The 20,447-nt window shown below is 44.1% G+C and overlaps 1 protein-coding gene across 2 annotated transcripts in view; it reads right to left on the bottom strand.

Annotated features, from left to right (window-relative positions):
- Nucleotides 1–36: 36 nt before the first annotated feature.
- The window catches only part of DHX8 (DEAH-box helicase 8), a 30,550-nt gene continuing 10,139 nt past the window's right edge, over nucleotides 37–20,447 (bottom strand). The window contains exons 10-24 of one of the 2 annotated variants that reach the window (XR_016035544.1): nucleotides 19,397–19,494; nucleotides 18,304–18,451; nucleotides 17,118–17,299; nucleotides 15,259–15,453; nucleotides 14,815–15,000; nucleotides 14,199–14,409; nucleotides 13,631–13,812; nucleotides 10,949–11,089; nucleotides 8,075–8,230; nucleotides 5,622–5,759; nucleotides 5,027–5,155; nucleotides 4,652–4,848; nucleotides 3,999–4,178; nucleotides 1,585–3,339; nucleotides 37–1,291 (exon numbers count right to left, since the gene is read on the bottom strand). Coding sequence is in view for 1 of the 2 variants with exons in the window: in XM_055407979.2 (XP_055263954.1) it covers nucleotides 3,120–3,339; nucleotides 3,999–4,178; nucleotides 4,652–4,848; nucleotides 5,027–5,155; nucleotides 5,622–5,759; nucleotides 8,075–8,230; nucleotides 10,949–11,089; nucleotides 13,631–13,812; nucleotides 14,199–14,409; nucleotides 14,815–15,000; nucleotides 15,259–15,453; nucleotides 17,118–17,299; nucleotides 18,304–18,451; nucleotides 19,397–19,494 (2,363 nt within the window). In the remaining variant the exon portion in view is untranslated. Of the gene's footprint in view, nucleotides 3,340–3,998; nucleotides 4,179–4,651; nucleotides 4,849–5,026; nucleotides 5,156–5,621; nucleotides 5,760–8,074; nucleotides 8,231–10,948; nucleotides 11,090–13,630; nucleotides 13,813–14,198; nucleotides 14,410–14,814; nucleotides 15,001–15,258; nucleotides 15,454–17,117; nucleotides 17,300–18,303; nucleotides 18,452–19,396; nucleotides 19,495–20,447 lie in introns of both variants that reach the window. The other variant, XM_055407979.2, reaches the window with a different exon arrangement.

Below are 20,447 nucleotides of genomic sequence, written 5' to 3'. Positions count from 1 at the left end.
TTTTTTTCCCCCAGAAACAAAAAACAATGTGCTAACTTTACAGCAATAGAAAATTTTTAAAAACAAGTTTTTAAAAATACATAATTGTACTTGAGTGTTAGTTGCTCAGTCACGTCCAACTCTTTGTGACTCCATGGACTATAGCCCGCCAGGCTCCTCTGTCCATGGGATATCCCAAGGCAAGAATGCAGGAATGGGTTGCCATTTCCTCCTCCAGGGGATCTTCCCAACCCAGGGATCAAACCTGGGTCTCCTGCATTGCCGGCAGATTGTTTACTGTCTGAGCCACCAGGGAAGCCTGTAATTGTACATGAAACCTAGGCTATCATGGTGAGAAGAGGTGTAAAGGTCAAGTGGAAACCCTGAGGTCTCAGTAGGCACATTATGAGGAGAGACAGGGTCCTGGAAAGGTCTCCATGGGCTGAGACATGTGACCTCTGTCCTCTGGAATGCTAACAAGCCACTCCTCACAACTGTTCAAATCCTTACATGTGGAGGGCACTGCTCTGAGGAGGAGATGGCTACCAGACCACCACAACCACGACCACAGGAGGGAATTCTCTGGTTGAAGGAGAGACAGCCAAAACTGAACCGTGCTCTAGACTGGATGTGGGAAACCCTGGACCAAGGTGCCTGATCCAACAGGAGAGCTGACACATGGCCCATAGGGACGGTCCCCCAACACACAGGCACAGACTCAGCACAAGTGCAGGGGCAGGAAACTCTGGAGCTAGGCTCCCGCAGAGGTGGAATAAACAAGAAGAGTCCAGCTCCTTGCACGAGACCCACATCCTCTTCTGGGCTATCACTCAATCTCGGGAAATATTAATTCAAGGAAGAGAAACAAGGGCCCCATTGTGTAGGAGCAGCAGGCAAGTCCTCCTGCCCAATCTGGCTGGGAGCCCCCTGTTCCCTCTAGGAAGGCTCAGCAATGCTGCCTACATGCTGTTTCCTCATGGAAAGTCAAAAGGTCAGACCCCTGCCATGTTGTCACAGCAGAGGCGGTGACCCCAGCTCTTTGGGGAGATGTTCAAGAACACCCACAGAGGTTGGGTCTTTTTTGCTCACCTAACTCAGAAAGATGACCAGCCCGCTGTCTCTCAGCCTTGGCCTGTTAAACATCCCCTTTTCAACTTCAGCTTAAAATCCAAACCTCCTTTCTTGGCAGTGATGACTTCAGAAGTGCCAATGCCGTCAATGCTGGTCACCCAGCTGGGACAGCTGAGCTGCCAAGCCAAGTTTGTTCCTAAACCAGACAGACCTGGCCTGGAATTAAGACTGGGTAGCCAGCCTCTAGGAGAAGGCAATGGCAAGCCACTCCAGTACTCTTGCCTGGAAAATCCCATGGATGGAGGAGCCTGGTAGGCTGCAGTCCGTGGGGTCGCTAAGGGTCGGACACGACTGAGCGACTTCACTTTCACTTTTCACTTTCACACATTGGAGAAGGAAATGGCAACCCACCCCAGTGTTCTTGCCTGGAGAATCCCAGGGACGGGGGAGCCTGGTGGGCTTCCGTCTGTGGGGTCGCACAGAGTCGGACACGACTGAAGTGACTTAGCAGCAGCAGCAGCAGCAGCAGCCAGCCTCTGCTTCTGCTTCAGTTTCCTCCGTCTCCCCACAAGGCCTTAAAGGATCTTTAGATCCTGACTTCAGCTGCTGGCCTAGGTTTCCTGAGAGGCACACTGAGACTCGCGGGAGCTCACCCAGCTAAATGAAGGAGCAGGGATCTACCATCAGCAGACTCTGCTGGGTTGTTTCTGAATTGTGTCCTTAGGCTGGTCTGCTGCCCAACAGCAGCCTATATTCCTTCACATCCTAGTAGGTTGTATAGTCTCCTTTAGTGTCCAACGTACCATGTAGAGTAGTTCTAGTATTTATATCATTTCAGAACTCTAAAGTGTAGAGAGAATGGAGGCAGTTCGGGCCGTAACACAGGATGTGCCCAATCTGCCAGGGGTTTCTCCACCAGACCAACTTCCCGGAAGTTCCACAGCCTGGCCTGGCAGCATCTGCCTGATGGTCTTCCAAGTCCAGAGGCTTCTCAGGAAATGTGAGCAGGGCCCTGGGAGGTGGCCATTCCCCAACCAAATGCTAGGAGAAAACCACCAAGCACACGGCCAGGAGCACAGGTCCTGGGCAGCACTAACAGGTTCTGAGAGGTGTGACCGTGATTTTCACTTTGAGGCAGAGGAAGAGAAGCTTTGACCAGAGAAAACTCTGTTAAAGAGATCTGGGGGTAAAATTAAAACCAAAAATAAGCTGAAAGTTGTGTCATTACTTGTGTTTTTCAAGAGGAAATAGGATGCACTACATGTTGTGAGTTTGGCAGGTGGGAGAGGGAGCCAGGGAGAGCCTTCTGTATTCAATATGTGGCATCTGTAATCACTCAGGCTCCCAGAGCAGAATGCCTGTGCAGTGGATGTGGTTAATCACGGTGCGGTCCATGCAGCTCTGGAGCAGTGCTGATGCTGAGAGATATGACTGGAGGTCTGGGTGTGTGTCACCCTTCAGCCCAAAGAGCCTCTGGCTCTGGTTTCAGGGGACTCTCCACTGAAGCCTCAGACACTAAATCTCCCCACCCTCAGCCCAGGCCAACAGCCTAACCTTTCAGCTAATAGAAGTAGCCACAGAGAACCATTTTTGTTTCCTTATGAAAATAAATATTTGCAGGTTAAGCAAAAGGACAGGGGCTGGACAGGGGTATGAAGGAGAGGGGGAGATCAACACTTTGGGTGAGCTTCATGGCTCTCTCCTCTACAGAGTACCAGCCAGGGCCCTCACTGAGTCCATGAAGCAGACGCTCGTGGCTCCCCTTTCCCATCCGAGAGCTGCAGAAGTTTCCCCTAACTTGGAGATGATGCAGTGTGTACCCCCATGTCAGGTGTGAGCCCTGCTGGCCCCACCTTGGGGTGGTGGGGCCTGGAGGCTCTGATCTCACCAGGCGTAAATCCCTGTTTCTATTTTACCACCAGGGAAGGAAGGAGAGTCAAGTTTAGGAAATGCCCAGTTGAGATATTCAGCCACCAGACAGCTGTATCCTCAGGACCAGCTTCTCATCAATAAGATCAAGGCTGAGCCCTGGCCCAGGGCTGCAGGTGAGGCCAACAGATTCTTGCCTTTCAGCGCCGCCGGAAGGCTCGGGATATTCTCCAAGCATTGGGCTCCTCATAGCGGTTGTACAAGGGTTCCAGCCGTTGCTGCTTCTTCTGCTTGCTTAGCTTGGTCGGGTCAGAGACCTTGAAGAAGGCCGGAGCAAACTCCACAAGCCACCGGGGGTCGATGGTGGTAACCTCACGCATGTACTCCTTCGTGGTCAGCACCAGCTCATGATACACCACCCTAAGGGAGGCAGAGAGAGAGCACAAGCCTCCAATATAGGACCTGCTCCATGGGCAAGCCACCCTGGTCCCTGGTGGGCCTCAGCTGTGCTTGCACTTGACCCTCTTACCTCTCCGACCTGACCCCTGAGGAGACTGAAGTCTCTGTTTATGACAGCTACACCCCAATACTGAGGCGCCTGCACACCTCTCACCACAAGAAAGCTGCCGGTTCCAATGAGTTAAGTGACACAGAACCAATCACATTCCTTCCCCGGACCTGTTTCCTGCTCTGTGAAGCGGGAGGGTGGTTTTCCGAAGGGGACCTGCGAGGCTGCCACACGGGAACGGGGAAAGCCAGGCAGGCCAGGCTCTGTGTCTCCAGCTCTCTTCTACCACCTCGGTGGCACAGTGGTTTTAAATCAGTTTTATGTGCAGGCGAATAAGATTTCAATTTTTTTTAATACTATTTGAAAAAATAAAAATTTAATCACCTCACTAGATCTCTGAGATCCTTCCTAGCTCTCACCCCTGTGATTTTCTCTCAAAAGGGCCTGATACTGTGTCAGCAGCAGGCTTCTGCTGCTCTAGAAACACAAGCAACGTTAGGAAGTGCTGGCTGTGAGTGGGGACACAAACACAAAGGGCCAGTTGGTTCCCAAGTCCTCTCTGTCCACCTACCACTCGGGCTGCCTGTTGAAGAGAGCACTGGATGGATGGATGTAGACCACTTGCTGGTCGATCAGTGTCCGGTAACCCTCCTGTGGGTCTTTTTTGGCAGCGTTCCGGAAGAATCCACTGCAGATGGCCTTCTGCACTCGGACTGTGGACTTACCACAGGACACCACATCCAGCTTGTGTCTTGCAGGAGAATAAGAGGACAAAGATGGGAGACTACTCTGTTTTCTGAGGTTCTACGTTCCAGAGTAACAGTCCCCAACACCCGCCTCGTGGGGCCCCCAGGGTCGGCACTAGGACCCTCCTTCTAGCCCTAAGTGCACCACAGGGGCAGCTCGACACAGTGGGCAAGATGGATGCCACAAGAGCCAGACACTCTGCCTGGGTTATAATTCAACCCAACTAATAATGTCACAGATGCCGTAAACAAAGAGCACTGTCAACAACTAATATATCCTCTTCCTCTTAGGAACTTCCTGAAGTGACTCTCAGCCCATCCTCACCTGGGAAGGAGTACAACAGAGAGGGAAAAGCTGGAGAAAAAAGAGTTTTATGTGAGGAGCAAGAGTACAGGTGCCTACAGCTTCATAAATACATGTACACGGCACGGCATACAGGGAGACTCAACTTGAACAGGAGAAGTCACCAGGTGTTACCTGTCCATTATGCCCAACATCTGCTTGCGAATGTCCTGGGCCCGGCGCAGAGAACGAGCCTGGATAAAGTTCTCATAGCACCATGGGTTGGAGAACTTGTTGTTCTTCCAGGAGTTGTACACAGCCAGCAGGGTGAGGTGGTCCCCTTCAGTCTGGTGGAATTTGGCCTTCTTCTGATCTGCAAGGGCTTGTTTATCCTGCAAGCAGTGGGGAGAAGTTCATTTCCCACCCAACAGCTATTGACTGAACACCTGGCACTGCCGGGACACCCTCCATGGCCCAATCAAGTGTGCACATTAAGCACTCGGGTGGCAATGGGCTGACTTTGCCCAACTTCGCCTGACTCCTACTCGAACGCGGGCCTGCACTCCTTACTTTGGGCCTGTAGAAGACGTTCTGCACAGACAGCATGGACACAATGGTCAGCATTTCCTCACTGCAGCCCAGATGCACAGACATGATCAGCATTTTGCACAGCATTGGCTCCAGAGGGAACTCTGCCATCTAGAGGGAGAAGAAGAAACTACAATTGTGACCCTGGGGAAGAGCCACCTGGAGTCGGTCAGAGTGGGTATCAGACCGCAGGAAGTTTACCCAAGCATGATGATGTGGGATGCCTCGCTCTATTGGAATAATTTTTTTTTAAATTTCCCAAATAAATTTCAACCAAATGTATATGACCAAGATTATAACTACTGTTGGGGTAGGTGGGAATTTTATAGACATCTTTTCAAAGGTTAAACTCAATTACATATCATGAGATAAGGTTAGTTGGATAGAATTTCTTTTTCTGTAACGAAGAAATAGTTTCAAGTAATAGTGGAAAATCCAGGTTAAACACAGGCATGCAGAATTCTAGCCAAAGCTTATCCAGGGCCTCAGAGCTTAATTTTTTATACAGAACAGAAAGAATGGAAGGCTAGCCAGGGAATCTTCCCCAAAGCACCAGAGGTTTAGGGCTGTCCCCTACCCTGCGGCCCAGGCGAGTAAGCAGGCCCTCGTCGTCCAGGGCCCCCAGCGTGTACAGCTGCTCCATGGCTGTGATTAAGGTTTCCATTGGCGGGGCATCCATGAAGTCAAAGGACAGCAGGTCATTGATGCCCATGGCCTAGAATAGAAGGGAACAATGTGAAGATGGCAGGGTCAGCCTCACCAGTGCTCACATGGAGGGAGACTACTTGTCATCTTATTTCTTCAACTGAAATTAGGAAGCTACCAGAGAAGCTACCAGAGCAATTAGCAGGAGGGCTGGGTCACACAAACCTCAAGACTGTTAGAAAACATATACTTTCTTGGGAAATATTTAAAAAAAAATAAATACTCTCAGAATATACAGCTCAAGAACAAAAAGACAAAAATTTAAAAATGGGCAAAGGTAGACATGTCTCCAAAGATATATAAAACTGAGAACAAACACAAGAAAAGATGCTCAATATAACTAGTAATTAGGGAAATGCAAATCAAAACCACCATGAAATACTACTTCATACCCACTAGGATGGCAACAGCCACAATTTAAGAAAGAAAATAATAAGTGTTGGCAAGATATGGAGAAACAGGAATCCTCATACATTGCTGATGGGAATAAAACAGTGTGGCTGCTTGGTGATTCACCAATAAGTTAAACACAGAGTTACCAGGTGATCCAAGAATTCCACTTCTAGATATACACTCAAAAAAAAAGAAAGAAGGGACTCAGGACGAATACTTGTACATTAATGTTCACAGCAACATTACTCACAATAGCTATAAGGTAGAAACCACCCAAAAGTCCATCAATAGATGAATGGATAAACAAAACACTATATACATACAATGGAATATTACTCACCCTTAAAAACAAATGAAATTCTAATACATGCTACAGCATGATGAACCTTGAAAACAACAAGTAAAATAAGCCAGATCAAAAGGACAAATACGTGTGATTCCTTTTATCTGAGGTACCGAGGCTAGGCAGATTCATAGAGACAGAAAGTAATTTGGTTACCAGGGGCAGGAGGGAGGGGGAAGGGGATAGTTTAGCTAAATGAGTACAGTTTCAATTTGGGATGATCAAAAAGTTCTGGGAATGGATAGTAGTGACGGTTGCTCAACACTATGAATGTACTTAGTGCCATTGAACTAGACATTTTAAAAGATTACAATGACAATGTGTTATATATTTCATCATAATTAAAAAAAAAAAACAACCAGCTTGCCCTGTCTCCTGCATACATAATATCTCCTGTGTATCTAGAAAGTGCCCTGTGTGCCAGGTTAGGTGGGAGGGATATAAAGAGGACTAAGATATGGCCCCTGCTCTGAGTTCACCATGGTGACACACAAAACCACATGCAATCACCTGCCTGCCACAGAGCGGGCATTTGATACATCTGTTAGCTAATTTGATGAATAAAAGAAACAAATGATGCACTATCCAAATGTGATAAAGGCAGGACCTAAGCTGTTTCTTTCCCACAGAAGTGATGGTGACCATAAACCCAGCAGGTGTTCAATAACTGCTTACTGTATGAATAAGAACAAGGAATTATGTTAGCAATCAGTAAGTGTTGTGCCAAGGGCCTTTACCTGCACTATCTCATTTATCTTCGCAGGAGAGACTATTAACAGCCCCCCACTTTGAGAGGAGAATACAGAGCAGAGAGCCGAGCAGGTAAATTTACCAAAGACACACAGCTCAGAGCAGAACTTTGAGCCACAGATGCCTCTCTGTTCTCACTTCAGAGACGAGCAGGCTTTTTTTTTTCTCTGAAGCTCTGTTTTAGCCTTTCATACAGGGAATGAATAATAAATTACAGCAGAACACTGTGCATTAGTAAAGTGCCAGGGCTCCAGGGCAGCACTGGAGCGGGGGCGGCGCTGGGTAGGGGTGCCATCATCTGGGAAATTACTCATGCGGTTCCCCCTGCCAAGAGAATCTGAAGGTTCTCACTGGGGACTGAGAGAGGAAGAGCAGTGATTTAGAATGAAACCCAGCCCCAGGGGGCTAGTCTGAAACCTGTACTAACAGTTGTTCCCTCGCAAAGCTTTTGGATTGGGGGTTTTGCTTCCGTTTTAAAAGAACAGAATTGGATGTGAAAGTTAAAGGGTTGAGGGAAGTGAGTTTGTCCACGGTTTGGCACTGGCTCGATTTTTCTAATATCCTGTTAGAAAGTTAATGCTCCTAACTAAGATCTTTTATAACTAAATATCCTGCTGGTTATGATGGCAAGAAAAAAAGCACTACAGCACACATGCCAATTTAGCCCCAGACCCGTGGTGGAGAGGCTGTTATCACAGCCGTTTGCCTTGTACCCAAAGGGATGGGTTCCATGAGGTTACTGAAGTATTTAACAAGATTCATAAAACCGAGATCCATTCACTAAGGCCATAGAATTGGACTGCTCCACCAGCCCATTCTAACAAGACAGTGATTTCTACCTTGAGTGAGAGCACTGTGCTTGCTAAGTTGGTTCTCTGAATTTCTGGCACATTGGTGGTCAGCATTTCATCTCGGTAGGCACGTTCTGTGTACAGCCTGTAACACTTCCCTGGGCCTGTTCTCCCAGCTCTGCCAGCTCGTTGCTTTGCCTGAGCCTAGAGGGGTGAGAATAAAAGTAACAGATCTGTTAAACATTTCTTAACGGCTTCGCCCAGGAAATCTGTAGAAAGGGTGGCACTTTGCAATGGGGCAAAACCTAAAATGGGGTTTATTTCACTTCCTCTAGGACTATTTCCAAGAGTTCCTACCACTTAATCATCCCCACTCAGGGAAGTCTGTTCAAGTGAGGCCAAATATTAATACAAGCAAGTGAATAGAAGAAATACTGAAAAGATCACAGAAATATACCTTCAAACTAGCGTGGCACAACATAAATAAGAAAGCATAAAACCAAATGACAAAACCCACCCTCCACCATAACCAAAAATGTAAGTGAACTGAATAAATATAATGTAATCACACCGGTGAACGAGTCTACAGCTGTTTTAAAAATCAAGTTTTTTGAGATGCTCAATGACAGATGAACAAGTTCACTCATAGAGGTGAAAAAGCAAGTTGCCAAACAATATTATTTTATTTTTTTAATCTTAATGTAAATATACAAACTATCAGAAAAAAAAAACTAGGAAAAAATACCCTAAAATGTTAATTTTGGCTAACTCTGATGCTCGGCTTGTAGATGAGTTCTATTTTCTTTAATAAATATCCAATAATGAACATATATTACCTTAATTATCAGGAAAGTTAAACATGAATCAAAACCCACATACTTACTACACTATTAAAATTGCAATCTAAAATAAACATGAAAAAAGATGGACAAGAAAAAACATCATAATGAAGACAGTGGTTGGTGGCAATAGGACTATGGGCAATTTTCAAAATAATGTTATATTACTTCTGTACTCAGGGGAGAGGGGCGCTAATTTTTAAAATTAAAAACAATATGTAGGTTAGCCCTAGGTTGCTAGGAAACCAGTGAATAGCAATCTGGAGAGGGCCATTTTCTGACAAAACCATCTGTCTTATAAATAGTATCAGGGTTTACGAATTTCTCTGCCAGCTCCAAACCAAAAGATAAGAGTATGAGAGGTAACACCCACTCAGAGGGAGGCAGCAATCAGATTCCACAACATTCTACAGATGTTTCTCAAATTACAGAGGCAGATATAAATAATTTCTCCATCACTGCGAGTTGCACGTATCACCCCCAGAAGAACTGGTACAGAACACACATGCTGGGACCACTGCCCAAGTTTAATTTCTTTTTCTTTTCTTTTTGGGCCACATCTCACAGCAGGCATGGCTTCCCAGGTGGCTCAGTGGGTAATCTGTCTGCAATGCAGGAGACTCAGGAGACATGGGTTCGGGTTGGGAAGACCCCCTTGAGGAGGGCATGGCAACCCACTCTAGTATTCCTGCCGGGAGACTCCCTTGGACAGAGGAGCCTGGTGGGCTACCGTCCACGGGGTCACAAAGAGTCGAACACAACTGAAGTGAGTGAGCACATACAAATACATGCATGCATGCAGAGCAGACATATGGGATCTTAGTTCCCCGAGCAGGGATTGAACCCGTGCCCCCTGCATTAAAAATGCAATCTTAACCACGACCACCAGGGAACTCCCTCGCCCAGGTTTAATCCTGGCTCTACCAGCTATGTGACCTTAGGCAAGTCACTTAACCCCTCTGGCCCTCAGTCTCACTTGTGAGATAAGGATAATAGTAACATCTACCACAAAAGATGAACTGAGAATATAATGAGTTCATGTGCGTGAAAGTACCTGGGACAGTGCCTGGCACATAGGAAGTACCCTGCAAGTGTTAGCTATTATTATTTAAGTTTCAAAATGAAAATAGCCTTATGGAATTATAGATTATGAGAGTAATACATGCCTCTTATAGAATATTAAGACAATATATAAAAGTATAGGGAAGAAAATGTGCTTTACCATCAGCATAGAAACCAGCAGCACCACCGAGAAAGAACCCTGCCTAACGTTTTGCCTACACTACGCTTTCAGTCGCAGGTACGTTCACAGACGCTGTGCACAGGCGCACACCATCTATTTTTAAACAAAAATTGGATTATACTACTCATGCTATTTTGGAGCTCACTTTTTTCAAATAATATATCACAGTTATGTGCTTATGTCATTAAATATAGATACATACCACTATGTTAATGTCACAAAACATTCTATGGCATGAATTTACCATACTTTATTCAACTACTCCCCTTTTGGAGCTAATTTAGAATTTTCCCAGGTTCCCTCTAATACAAATAATGCTTTATGAACATCCTTTTCCATTACCTTTGGGTATGAGTTCAGTCATTTCTAACTTTCAGATTTATTTCCAGAAGCAGAACTGTTAGGTTCAAGAAATGAACTTTGAAATTTCAGATACATTGAGGCCGAACTGCCTTCAAAAATGATGATCAGGATATTCATTTTAAAATATAATTTAGGCAGGAAACTGTTCCATAATTACCAAAGAAACACTATCATTTCTTGAATCATTACTATCTCAGATATTTGTAGCTACGTGCAATATTTAAAAAACATATATTCTTAAGATAATCAAGGGTGCTAAGATTAAACTTCTTTTTTTTTTAAGTTGCAGTTTTACGGGGTTTTTTAATGTTGAAACACTATTCTGAAGATTAAAAACAAACAACACAAAATCTCCTGTATCTCAACAAAGAAGCCAGTATCTTAAAACAATAAAGTTCAAAATACAAAACCATAAAAAAATGTCAGAAGAGCCCTAACCAAGATTTTCAGAAAAGCTGCCAGAAGAAGTTGCCCTACCTGAGAAATAGGAGTCACCACAAGCTGGTCAATCCCTGTCTTAGAATTGTACACCTTCTGCTTCACAAATCCAGGGTCCACCACATAGTAAATGCCATCAATAGTCAGCGATGTCTCCGCAATGTTGGTGGCAATCACGACCTGCAGGCAAGAGGGACATAGCTGGATTGAACTGCCCAGCCTCAGTCCTGAGGTGTGAAATGAGACTTCTGAACTTGGACATCTTTCCAAAGAGATTGTGCAGCTCTCTCCCTCTCTCTAGATGGTTAGAGAGCACTTAATCTCTGTTTGGCCCCAGATGGGTGGAAGGGGAGGTACCTTCATCTTAAGTGTTAGGCTGGGGAGGGAGTGGTACCTGAGAGGAGTGGAATAGGAAAAAGCAATGGCCAATCAAAGCCAATTTCATTTGTGCAAATGGCTACATCCCTCATTTTCTAGATCCAATGCTGATTACTACAATTTTAATTTTCTAGCACCCTGGGAAAGCAGAGATTTCCTGGTATCACATGTGCCAATGCAAAATGAGATTTTCCTTCCCCCACACGGACATCTGTACTAGAAAATGAGCTGTTTGTGTATGTGGAACAAGAGGGAGACTTTTTTTTTCTGATCATAAAATGAGCCACGAGGCAACAGAGGAATTTCACAATTTGTGTGTAAAAAGCAGCATATGTGATCTAGATTATTGGTCTCAGCCTGGTATTGCCACTCTTCTTCCACTCAGAGGTTCAGACAATAAACACAACTGCTTGGAAAAATCATTGCCAGGAGGCACCAGAACATCTCACCTCATACCAGCATTTTCTGGCCCTGAAAGGCTTCTACCTGCCAGAGACCTGCCCCGTGGAGAGACGCACAATCACCAGGAACAGAGTAGGAGTCATCGTTTTCCTCTCAAATCTGCTCTTCTTCATCTGCCTCCTCAGCACCATCTTCCATCTAGCTGCCCAAACCAGAAACCTAGTAGTCATTCCTGACTTCTCCCCACTGCCCTTCCCTAAATCTCCAGGCACCCACTATGTCTTGACCATTCTACCTCTTCAATGTTATTCAGATCCATCTGTCTTCCAGATGGTTACCAGATTCATTCTGGTGATCATTTTATAATGTATGCAAATATCAAATCACTTTGTAGTGCCCCTAAAACTAACATAATGTTGTACATCAACTGTATTTCAATTAAAAAAGAAAATCCATCTGTCTTCCATTCCTAGGTATGTACTCAAGAGAAAAGAAAACATATGTCCACACGAAAACTTGTAAACAAATCTTCGCAGCAGCGCTATTCATAATAGCTAAAAGGTGGAAACAATCCAAATGTCCATCAACTGATGAATGGATAAACAAAATGTGATGCATTCTGTTCTACAACAGAGTATTCTTCAACAGTAAAACGAAATGAAGAGTTTATAACGCTACAACATGGATGAATCTTGAAAACACACTAAGTGAAAGAAGCTAGTCCCCAAGGACCATAAATTATAATGACTCCATTTATATGACATGTCCAGACAGGTGAATCCAGAGATAGAAAGTGGTTCCTAGGGGCTGAGCAGAGGGGTGAATGGGGGATGATTTCTAAACGGTCTCTTTTGGGGATGATGAGATTGTTCTAAAAATTAAGTTGTAGTGATTAATGGTTAGTGATGAATGTACCGCAAGGAGATCCAACCAGTCCATTCTAAGGGAGATTGATCCTGAGTGTTCATTGGAAGGACTGATGCTAAAGCTGAGACTGCAATACTTTGGCCACCTCATGCGACGAGTTGACTCACTGGAAAAGACTCTGATGCTGGGAAGGGTTGGGGGTGGGAGGAGAAGGGGACGACCAAGGATGAGATGGCTGGATGGCATCACCGACTCTGTGGACTTGAGTCTGGGTGAGCTCCGGGAGTTGGTGATGGACAGGGAGGCCTGGCGTGCTGTGATTCATGGGGTCGCGGAGAGTCGGACACGACTGAGCGACTGAACTGAACTGATGAATGATTAATAATGGTAATTCATGGCTGCACAATTCTGTGAATACACTAAAAAAATTCTGTGACTATACTAACGTGTACTGAATTTTATGCTTTAAAGGGGTAATTGTTCGGTATGTAAATCACATATCTCAATAAAGCTATTATTGTAAATTCCATCTGTCTCCTTTTCCACTGTCTCACACACTCACACAGTCAATTCCAGCTGCTGGAACTACACATCTCCCTGAAAACCCTCACAGCTCTTGGCTAGGAGGGCCTGTTCTGCCAACTCGGAATGCATGTTGTCCTGCCCGTCTAGGTGAACACCCACGTGTTCTTCAAGACTAGCTTAGATCCAACTTCCAGTAAGAACACTGGGTTGGGTGCTCCCCCTCTGGGGACCCAGCACACCAGTAGCACCGTCACACTCTATGGTAAAGGCCTGTCTACTGGTGGATGTTCCACAGCAGACAGAATCCTGTCCTCAGACGGCAGCCCTGTGTCTACCCCAAAGTCTGGGAAATGCTCAAAAAATGACCTGTCAAATGAAGGCAAAGGGAGGGAGAAGAGCAGGGATCACATACAAGACCCTCATTCCTTAACAAACTGGATGGACTACTTCCTAAAATAAAATACACAAGACTCACATACACCATAAACAATCCGCGTCAGGAACAGTTGCATACACCACGTGGTTTCAGAACACAAGCGCCTGTGTTACCTTTCTGCTGCCGGGTGGAGCTGGGTCAAAGATTCGGGTCTGCATCTCACTGGGGAGAGCAGAATACACTGGGAGGATAATCAGCTCTGGAACATCAGGTCCCAGGGATTTCATTCTTTCATACAGGATCTCGCAAGCAGTATCGATCTCTTCCTGACCAGTCAGGAATACCAAGATATCACCTAAGAGGAGAAAGGAGCATGAGAATGGACTTCCTCGGCGTGTGCTCTATACAAAGGCCACACTGACATTCACAGAACTCCAAAAGGTGGAAAACACTCTCATATTCTGATCTCGAACAAATCAAGAGGTTTTCCTCTATCCATGTTTATTTTTATTCTCTTTGTTGTTTGGTTTTTTAAATTTTTTAAATATTTGTGTCTATGTTTAAATAGATGCATTTATACCCTGGATACTATTATTTATATTTTCATCACCACCACTTCAAACATGCAAACCTGAGACCTAAAGACCAACCAATATTTAAAAGGCATTTTTTAAAAAAATAAGCAAAAATACCCATATCAGGACTTTTGGCCTAAGAGGAAAAATGCTCTTTTCCCCCTACCTGGTGGTTCTGTTAAATGGATCTGCATGACCGTGATCAAGCTGGCATCTAGATAATCGGTTTCAGGTTCCTTTGTGTACAATATTTCCACTGGGTATGTTCGACCTGGGATGGTAAAGATGGGAGCTTCATAGAAGTACTGAGAAAACTTCACAGCATCCAAGGTGGCTGAGGTGACAATCAGTTTCATGTCCTGCCGTTTCTGAACCGTCTAAAGGGAAATGCAATGCAGGTTACTAAAAAAGGCACAGGAACTCAAATCCAATTCCCAGGGCTTTCCTGGTGGTCTAATGGTTAGAAATCCTCCTGCTAGTGCAGGAGAAATGGGTTCAATCTCTGGTCTGGGAAGATCCTACATGCCGCGGAGCAACTAAGCCCACACGCCACAACCCCTGAGCCCATGTGCCACAACGACTAGAGTCCATGCTCCACCAAGAGGAGCCACTGCAATGAGTAGCCCCTGCTCTCTGCAACTTGAGAAAGCCCACAGGCAGCAACAAAGACTGCACAGCTAAAAATAAATAAATGATAAAGAAAGTAAACCTTAAAAAACAACTTCTATTCCCTGAATTCAGTTCCCAACAGGCAGAAGGGTCACTGAAGAGCACCTAGTTACCTTTTTCAGCAATCCAAAGAGCACATCGGTGTGAATTGTTCTCTCGTGCGCCTCGTCCAACATGATGATTGCATACTGAGTGAGGTCAGGGTCGATTAGGCATTCTCGGAGCAACATCCCGTCTGTCATGTACTTGATGACTGTTTCAGGGCTGGTGCAGTCCTCAAATCGAATGGTGTAGCCCACCTAAGGCAGAACAGAAGTGGAAAACCTTAGACACAAACCTCTCCTTTTTGTAATCTTCACTCACAGTTTCAGCCCAGACTATCACCCATAATCTTAATAGATAGAATTTGACCAAGATGTACAGTGATTTCCTCAAAGTAAAATCTGCCTGGGGTTTGATCCTGAACAGATCTGATGAACATGAGAAACCCTCTCTCTCTCAGGAGAAACCTGAAAAAAGGTAGTATTATTCCCAGAAGAGCATCATCACCCACTCACCTCTTGGCCTAAGCAACAACCGAACTCCTCTGACACTCTTTTGGCCACAGACATGGCCGCTACTCTTCTAGGCTGGGTACATCCAATCTTGCCCCTGGAAGTGTAACCCGCCTCCGCCAGGTACTGGGTGATCTGCGTGGTCTTCCCAGACCCGGTCTCTCCAATAACAATCAGGATCTGGTTGTCATGGACAGCCTGAAAGCAACCAAATGTAAGGAAGGTCATTAAAATCTCCCACACATTACTCAGGAGTAAAATGATTGATTAAGTTCTAATATTAAAGGAAAAAAGGGGAAACAGTGGTGCACATATGTAAGATGACAACCAGGGTTTAAATTTTTAAGTATGCATAGAAAAAAATATTAATACTGATTGTCTGTGAGTGATGTTCTTTTTCAACTTAGTAGGTAAAGAATCTGCCTGCAATGCAGGAGATGTGGGTCAGGAAGATCCCCTGGAGAAGGGAATGGCTACCCACTCCGGTATTCTTGCCTGGAAAATCCCATGGACAAAGGAGCCTGGTAGGCTACAGTCCATGGGGTCACAAAGAGTCGGACATGACTAACACTTTCACTTTCAACACTTTCCCAGATGGCTCAATGGTATAGAATCTGCCTGCCAATGCAGGAGATGTGGTTTGATCCCTGGGTCAGGAAAATCTCCTGCAGAAGGGAATGGCAACCCACTCCAGTATTCTTGCCTGGGAAATCCAACAGACAGTAGAGCCTGGAAGGCTGCAGTCCATGAGATTACAAAAGAGTCGGACATGACTTAGCGACTGAGAACACACGCACGCATAACAAATTAAAAACTTTAAACTTTTTAATTTATTTACATTTTTGGATGCTCCAAGAAGCATGCAGGATCTCAGTTCCCCAACCAGGGATAAAACTTGGGCCCCCTGAAGTGAAAGCATGAAATCCTAACCACTGGACCACCAGAGAATTCCATGAGTATTCTTTTTTTCTTTAAACTGACTTAATTATTTAAAAACGTATTGTTTTCCTTAAACTCATAAAAATACAATGATGCTAAAAGCATAAATTATCCAGCTCACCCTGATATTTTATATACATATATGTATGTTTTTTCAAGTATTATATGCACATGATTAAAGAATTCAGTAGCAAATAAAAAAGCTAAATACAGAGTTCCTTTCTACTGTCATTCTCAAATCTCCAGTACCTTACCCCCTAAAGTCACTTGATTTCCACACTGTTTATAACAGCAAAGGATTCCCATCAACCTACGTGTCTATTAACATAGGACTAGTTAAATAAGCCACAGTACACCCATATAACAAAGCACTAAAAAAAAATTAGGCAACAATGCTGAGCTGTGTCACTGATGGGGAGAAAGCAAAATACAGAACAGTATATGTAATACGCTACCATCTAGAAACACACATTGTTCACATAAAACGTATGATACCTATGGGTATATGTACATACATATATTTGTACTTGCTTGTATAAGAGATCATTGAAAGGATTTGCTGGAAACTAATAAAGTATGCTGCCTCAGGAAGGTTTCATGATCTTAGATCACAAGAAAATGGAAATAAGTATCTGAAGCAAAGACTTGCCTCAATGGGAAGTCAAGCATCCCCATTTTTCTTACTCAACACAATACTCTGCCCACTTGTAATTGCTCCAGGGATCCCCAGTTCAAATAGATATATTTCCTCATAGAAAAAATATGTAGACTAATATATATGTGTCTTTTTTAAGTAGCTGGAAATGTTTTTTTTCCTATTCCCTTCAGAAAAGCCACTTCAAATGCACTGATTTCAATTAAGACATGTCATTTTTAGAAAACACCCTGATTTCCCCACCAACACGTCATAAAGAGCTTCTCACCTGGACCAGCTGCTCCTTCAGCTTGTAGATGGGCAGGCTCTCCCTTTGTTCAATGATTGACATCTGGGTCTTTTTTCCATATGAAGCTTTGTTGCCCCCAAAGGCATGCTTCTTCCACTCGGGAATGTCATTGGGCATCATTCCAATACCCCTCATGTTGGCAGCAATCTGCCTGCCTTCCGCTGCGAAGGAAAACAGGCAACTTCTTATCAACCTCACTGTCCCTTCCCAACCCTCAGCAGATCACATTTCTCCAGTACATTCCTCCTCTCTGCATCCTGTCTTTAAGCCATCGTCTCTCCTCTGAACTATTATAAAAGCCTCTGAATTCACCACATGTGTTTACCATTAACCCATCCAATCCATTCTGCAGGGCACCCTCAATAATCCTTTTGAAATTCCATTCTGATCTTGCCACTCCCCAGCTTAGAACTCTGCATCATTTCCCAGTGAACGCCAGGACTGAGCCCCAATTCCTAATGCCATCTACAAAATCCTGGCGGCCACATCTCACCCCTGCCCCCGAGAACTCCACCCATCGCTCCGTTACAGTCACACAGGTTTTCTTTCCGACATCACAGCCTCAGCACAGGCTACTCCTCAGCCTGGAACATACTCCTCAACCCCACACCATCCCCATGGACAGACTGAGTCCCATTTATCCTTCAGGCCTTCGTTTTCCCAGGGACGTGACCCACAACAGCCAACCACATCTACTTCTCATCTAGCTCTGGTTCGTGATTTAATTCATTAGTTATTTGGTAATTATCTGGTTAATATCCATCTTCCCCACCAAACTGTAAACCTCATAAGAGCAGGAACCATGTCTGTCTTCTTCACAGCTGTATCCCCACGTACTTAACACAAACAGCATTTGTTATGACTATATCCAACAATCAGTTAATATTTACTACACAAAGAATTATATGAATATATATTATCTTTAGGATAAAATTTTTTTAAGTTATTCAAAAGAAAACAGCCAGTCTAATGATTTGACCACAGTTATGAAAACATTTAAAAAACAAAAACAAACAAAAACATGCTCTAACTGAAGGGAAAAACTCAATCACCGAAGTCAAGGCTAAATCTTCAGTTACGTGATGGCAGTGCCCTCTCCCTGTATATTTGAAGGTTCAGATTTTTTTCTTTAAGTCCACATACCCACCCACCCCCAGAGTCCTACCATCAGGCAGAGGATCAACCCAATGTTTGTTGAGTCCCATGGGAATTGAATCCATCTCAGCTTCCCGCTGTGCTTGCTTAAGTTCCCGCCTTTCTTTGGCCAAGGCACTCTGCATCATTGCTGCTTGGGAGAGGGAGCCATCTGGATTCTAGTGCAACAGAGGACAAGGCAACAGCAGACAGGGATCTCAGCATGCACTGAATATCCAGGAAATAAAATGCAGTTAAGCCACTCAAATCTAAAAAAGAGACTCACCCAGAAGAAACTTCCTATCAACATATTAGACTTCATGATTGGATCAACTGTACCAAATTCAAAGCACATGAACAAGGACAGTGATAAATCATTGAAAGAATTGGGGATTTTTGGCTTGAAGATGAGAACCCCAAGAGAAAAGCCGTATACTTGTGTATGATCCTGAGAACTAAAATTAAGACCAATGTAGATGCCTCAATAAGACATATTTAGTTCTATCTAAAGAAGTCTACTGATCAGATCCATCTGGGGATGCAGTGGGTCTCCTCAAGAGCTGGTGAATTCCCTGTCACCAACACTGTCAAGCAGATGTGAGAAGACCATGTGAGGTGAACTGCAGAGGATATATGGTTGGATTATAAGCAACAGTTGGGCCTTTAAGATACCTTCTTCCAAACCCCAAATTTTATTATAATGATTCCATGAATTCTCTTCACAGCTCCACCCTGCACAGCATCTAGTGCTATAGTTTTCTCCTGGGAACCCCAATTGGTCAAGTGATCCATTAACAATTGCACTTGAACCTGTAAGGTGATGACTCAAGCCCTAAAACCTGGACAAAGGCAGTGATGATAGATTCAGCACTCATATCTATGTCTGCTTCCTCCCAAAACACACTAAAATGAGACTGTAAGAATTTAAAAGGCAAAAACAACAAAGTCAAGTCAATCTTCCTCTATAACAAAAACATTCTAGACCCCAACCAACAGTCACTACTGCCTCCTGTGGCCTCAGTTCTGCTTACTCAGATCTAGTAACCTGCTCTGAAAAACTGAATCATTACTTTAGGAAAAAAGTTCACTTGACACATCCAGGTTAGAGTCCCAGCGTTTCTCACCTTAACGATTTTGATCGGGCTCATGTCCATGCTTTGCTTGGTGTGCCCTCTCAGGAATGGAGGCTCTTCCTCAACCAGCTCAATCTCAAGGTCCTCATCTGGAAATCCCCCAAAAGAAGAATTAGCCAGAAACAAAAGGCGTAAATGACCAATCGTTCTCACATAAACCATTAATATCCACAGGCACCAGCAATCTTTATCAAAGATACCTCCCAAGGTCAAAACTCTAATGTGGGTGACTGTCTACCCTGCCCACCAGCCATTTTCGAAGGCATTTGTGCTCCAGCCTAAGAATGGATCAGAGCTTCTTTCAAAATAAGTTAAGCCTGTGGAAAATTGTTGTCTGATATTCTAAATGGTACTAAAGCATTTGCCATTCAACTTTATGTGGAATAACAACTCTTAGCCTACAACAGATTGGCGGGGGGGACATTTAGCTGAATAACATCAAATGTTGGCAAGGATGCAGAGCAACAGAAACTCACTCACACTTATAGTTGTAGCGTAAACTGGTACAAAAACTTTAGGAAACAATGGGGACTGCCTGGTAAAGTTGAATACACCCATGTCCTGCTACCTAGTAATTCTCCTCCTACGTATTCAGGAAAAAGAGACAGTCTTGCACACGCGCATTAAGAGACAAGTACAGGAATTTCACAATAGAATTTTTCATAAAGGCAAACAAAAACCCCCCAGAAAACAGCCCATATGCCCATCAAAAGTAAAATGAATAAATTATGGCAAATTTATACACAGAAAAACTCTACTGCAGTGAAAACGAACGAAATTTAACTATAAAAATCAACACAGATATATACTGAAAGAAAAACGATGACTCAAGAAAAAATAGGAATTTCAAAAACAAACTAAACAATATAGTGTTCAGGGATAGACAGGTGGTAAGATACTAAAGAAAACAAAGAAATAAGGTAAAATTCCAGATGGTGATTATCCAGAAGAGGAAAGAGAAAGGTCTAATCAGAGCAAGCATGTAAGGGCTTCAAAGGTGCTGATAAAAGTTCTACTCTTATGGCAGAAAGTGAAGAAGAAC

The sequence above is a fragment of the Moschus berezovskii genome, chromosome 20, assembly GCF_049115385.1.
Source record: "Moschus berezovskii isolate FMDL1 chromosome 20, NW_MosBer_1.0, whole genome shotgun sequence".
Classification (NCBI taxonomy): Eukaryota; Metazoa; Chordata; class Mammalia; order Artiodactyla; family Moschidae; genus Moschus; species Moschus berezovskii.
This window is presented reverse-complemented; position numbering and strand designations above follow the sequence as displayed.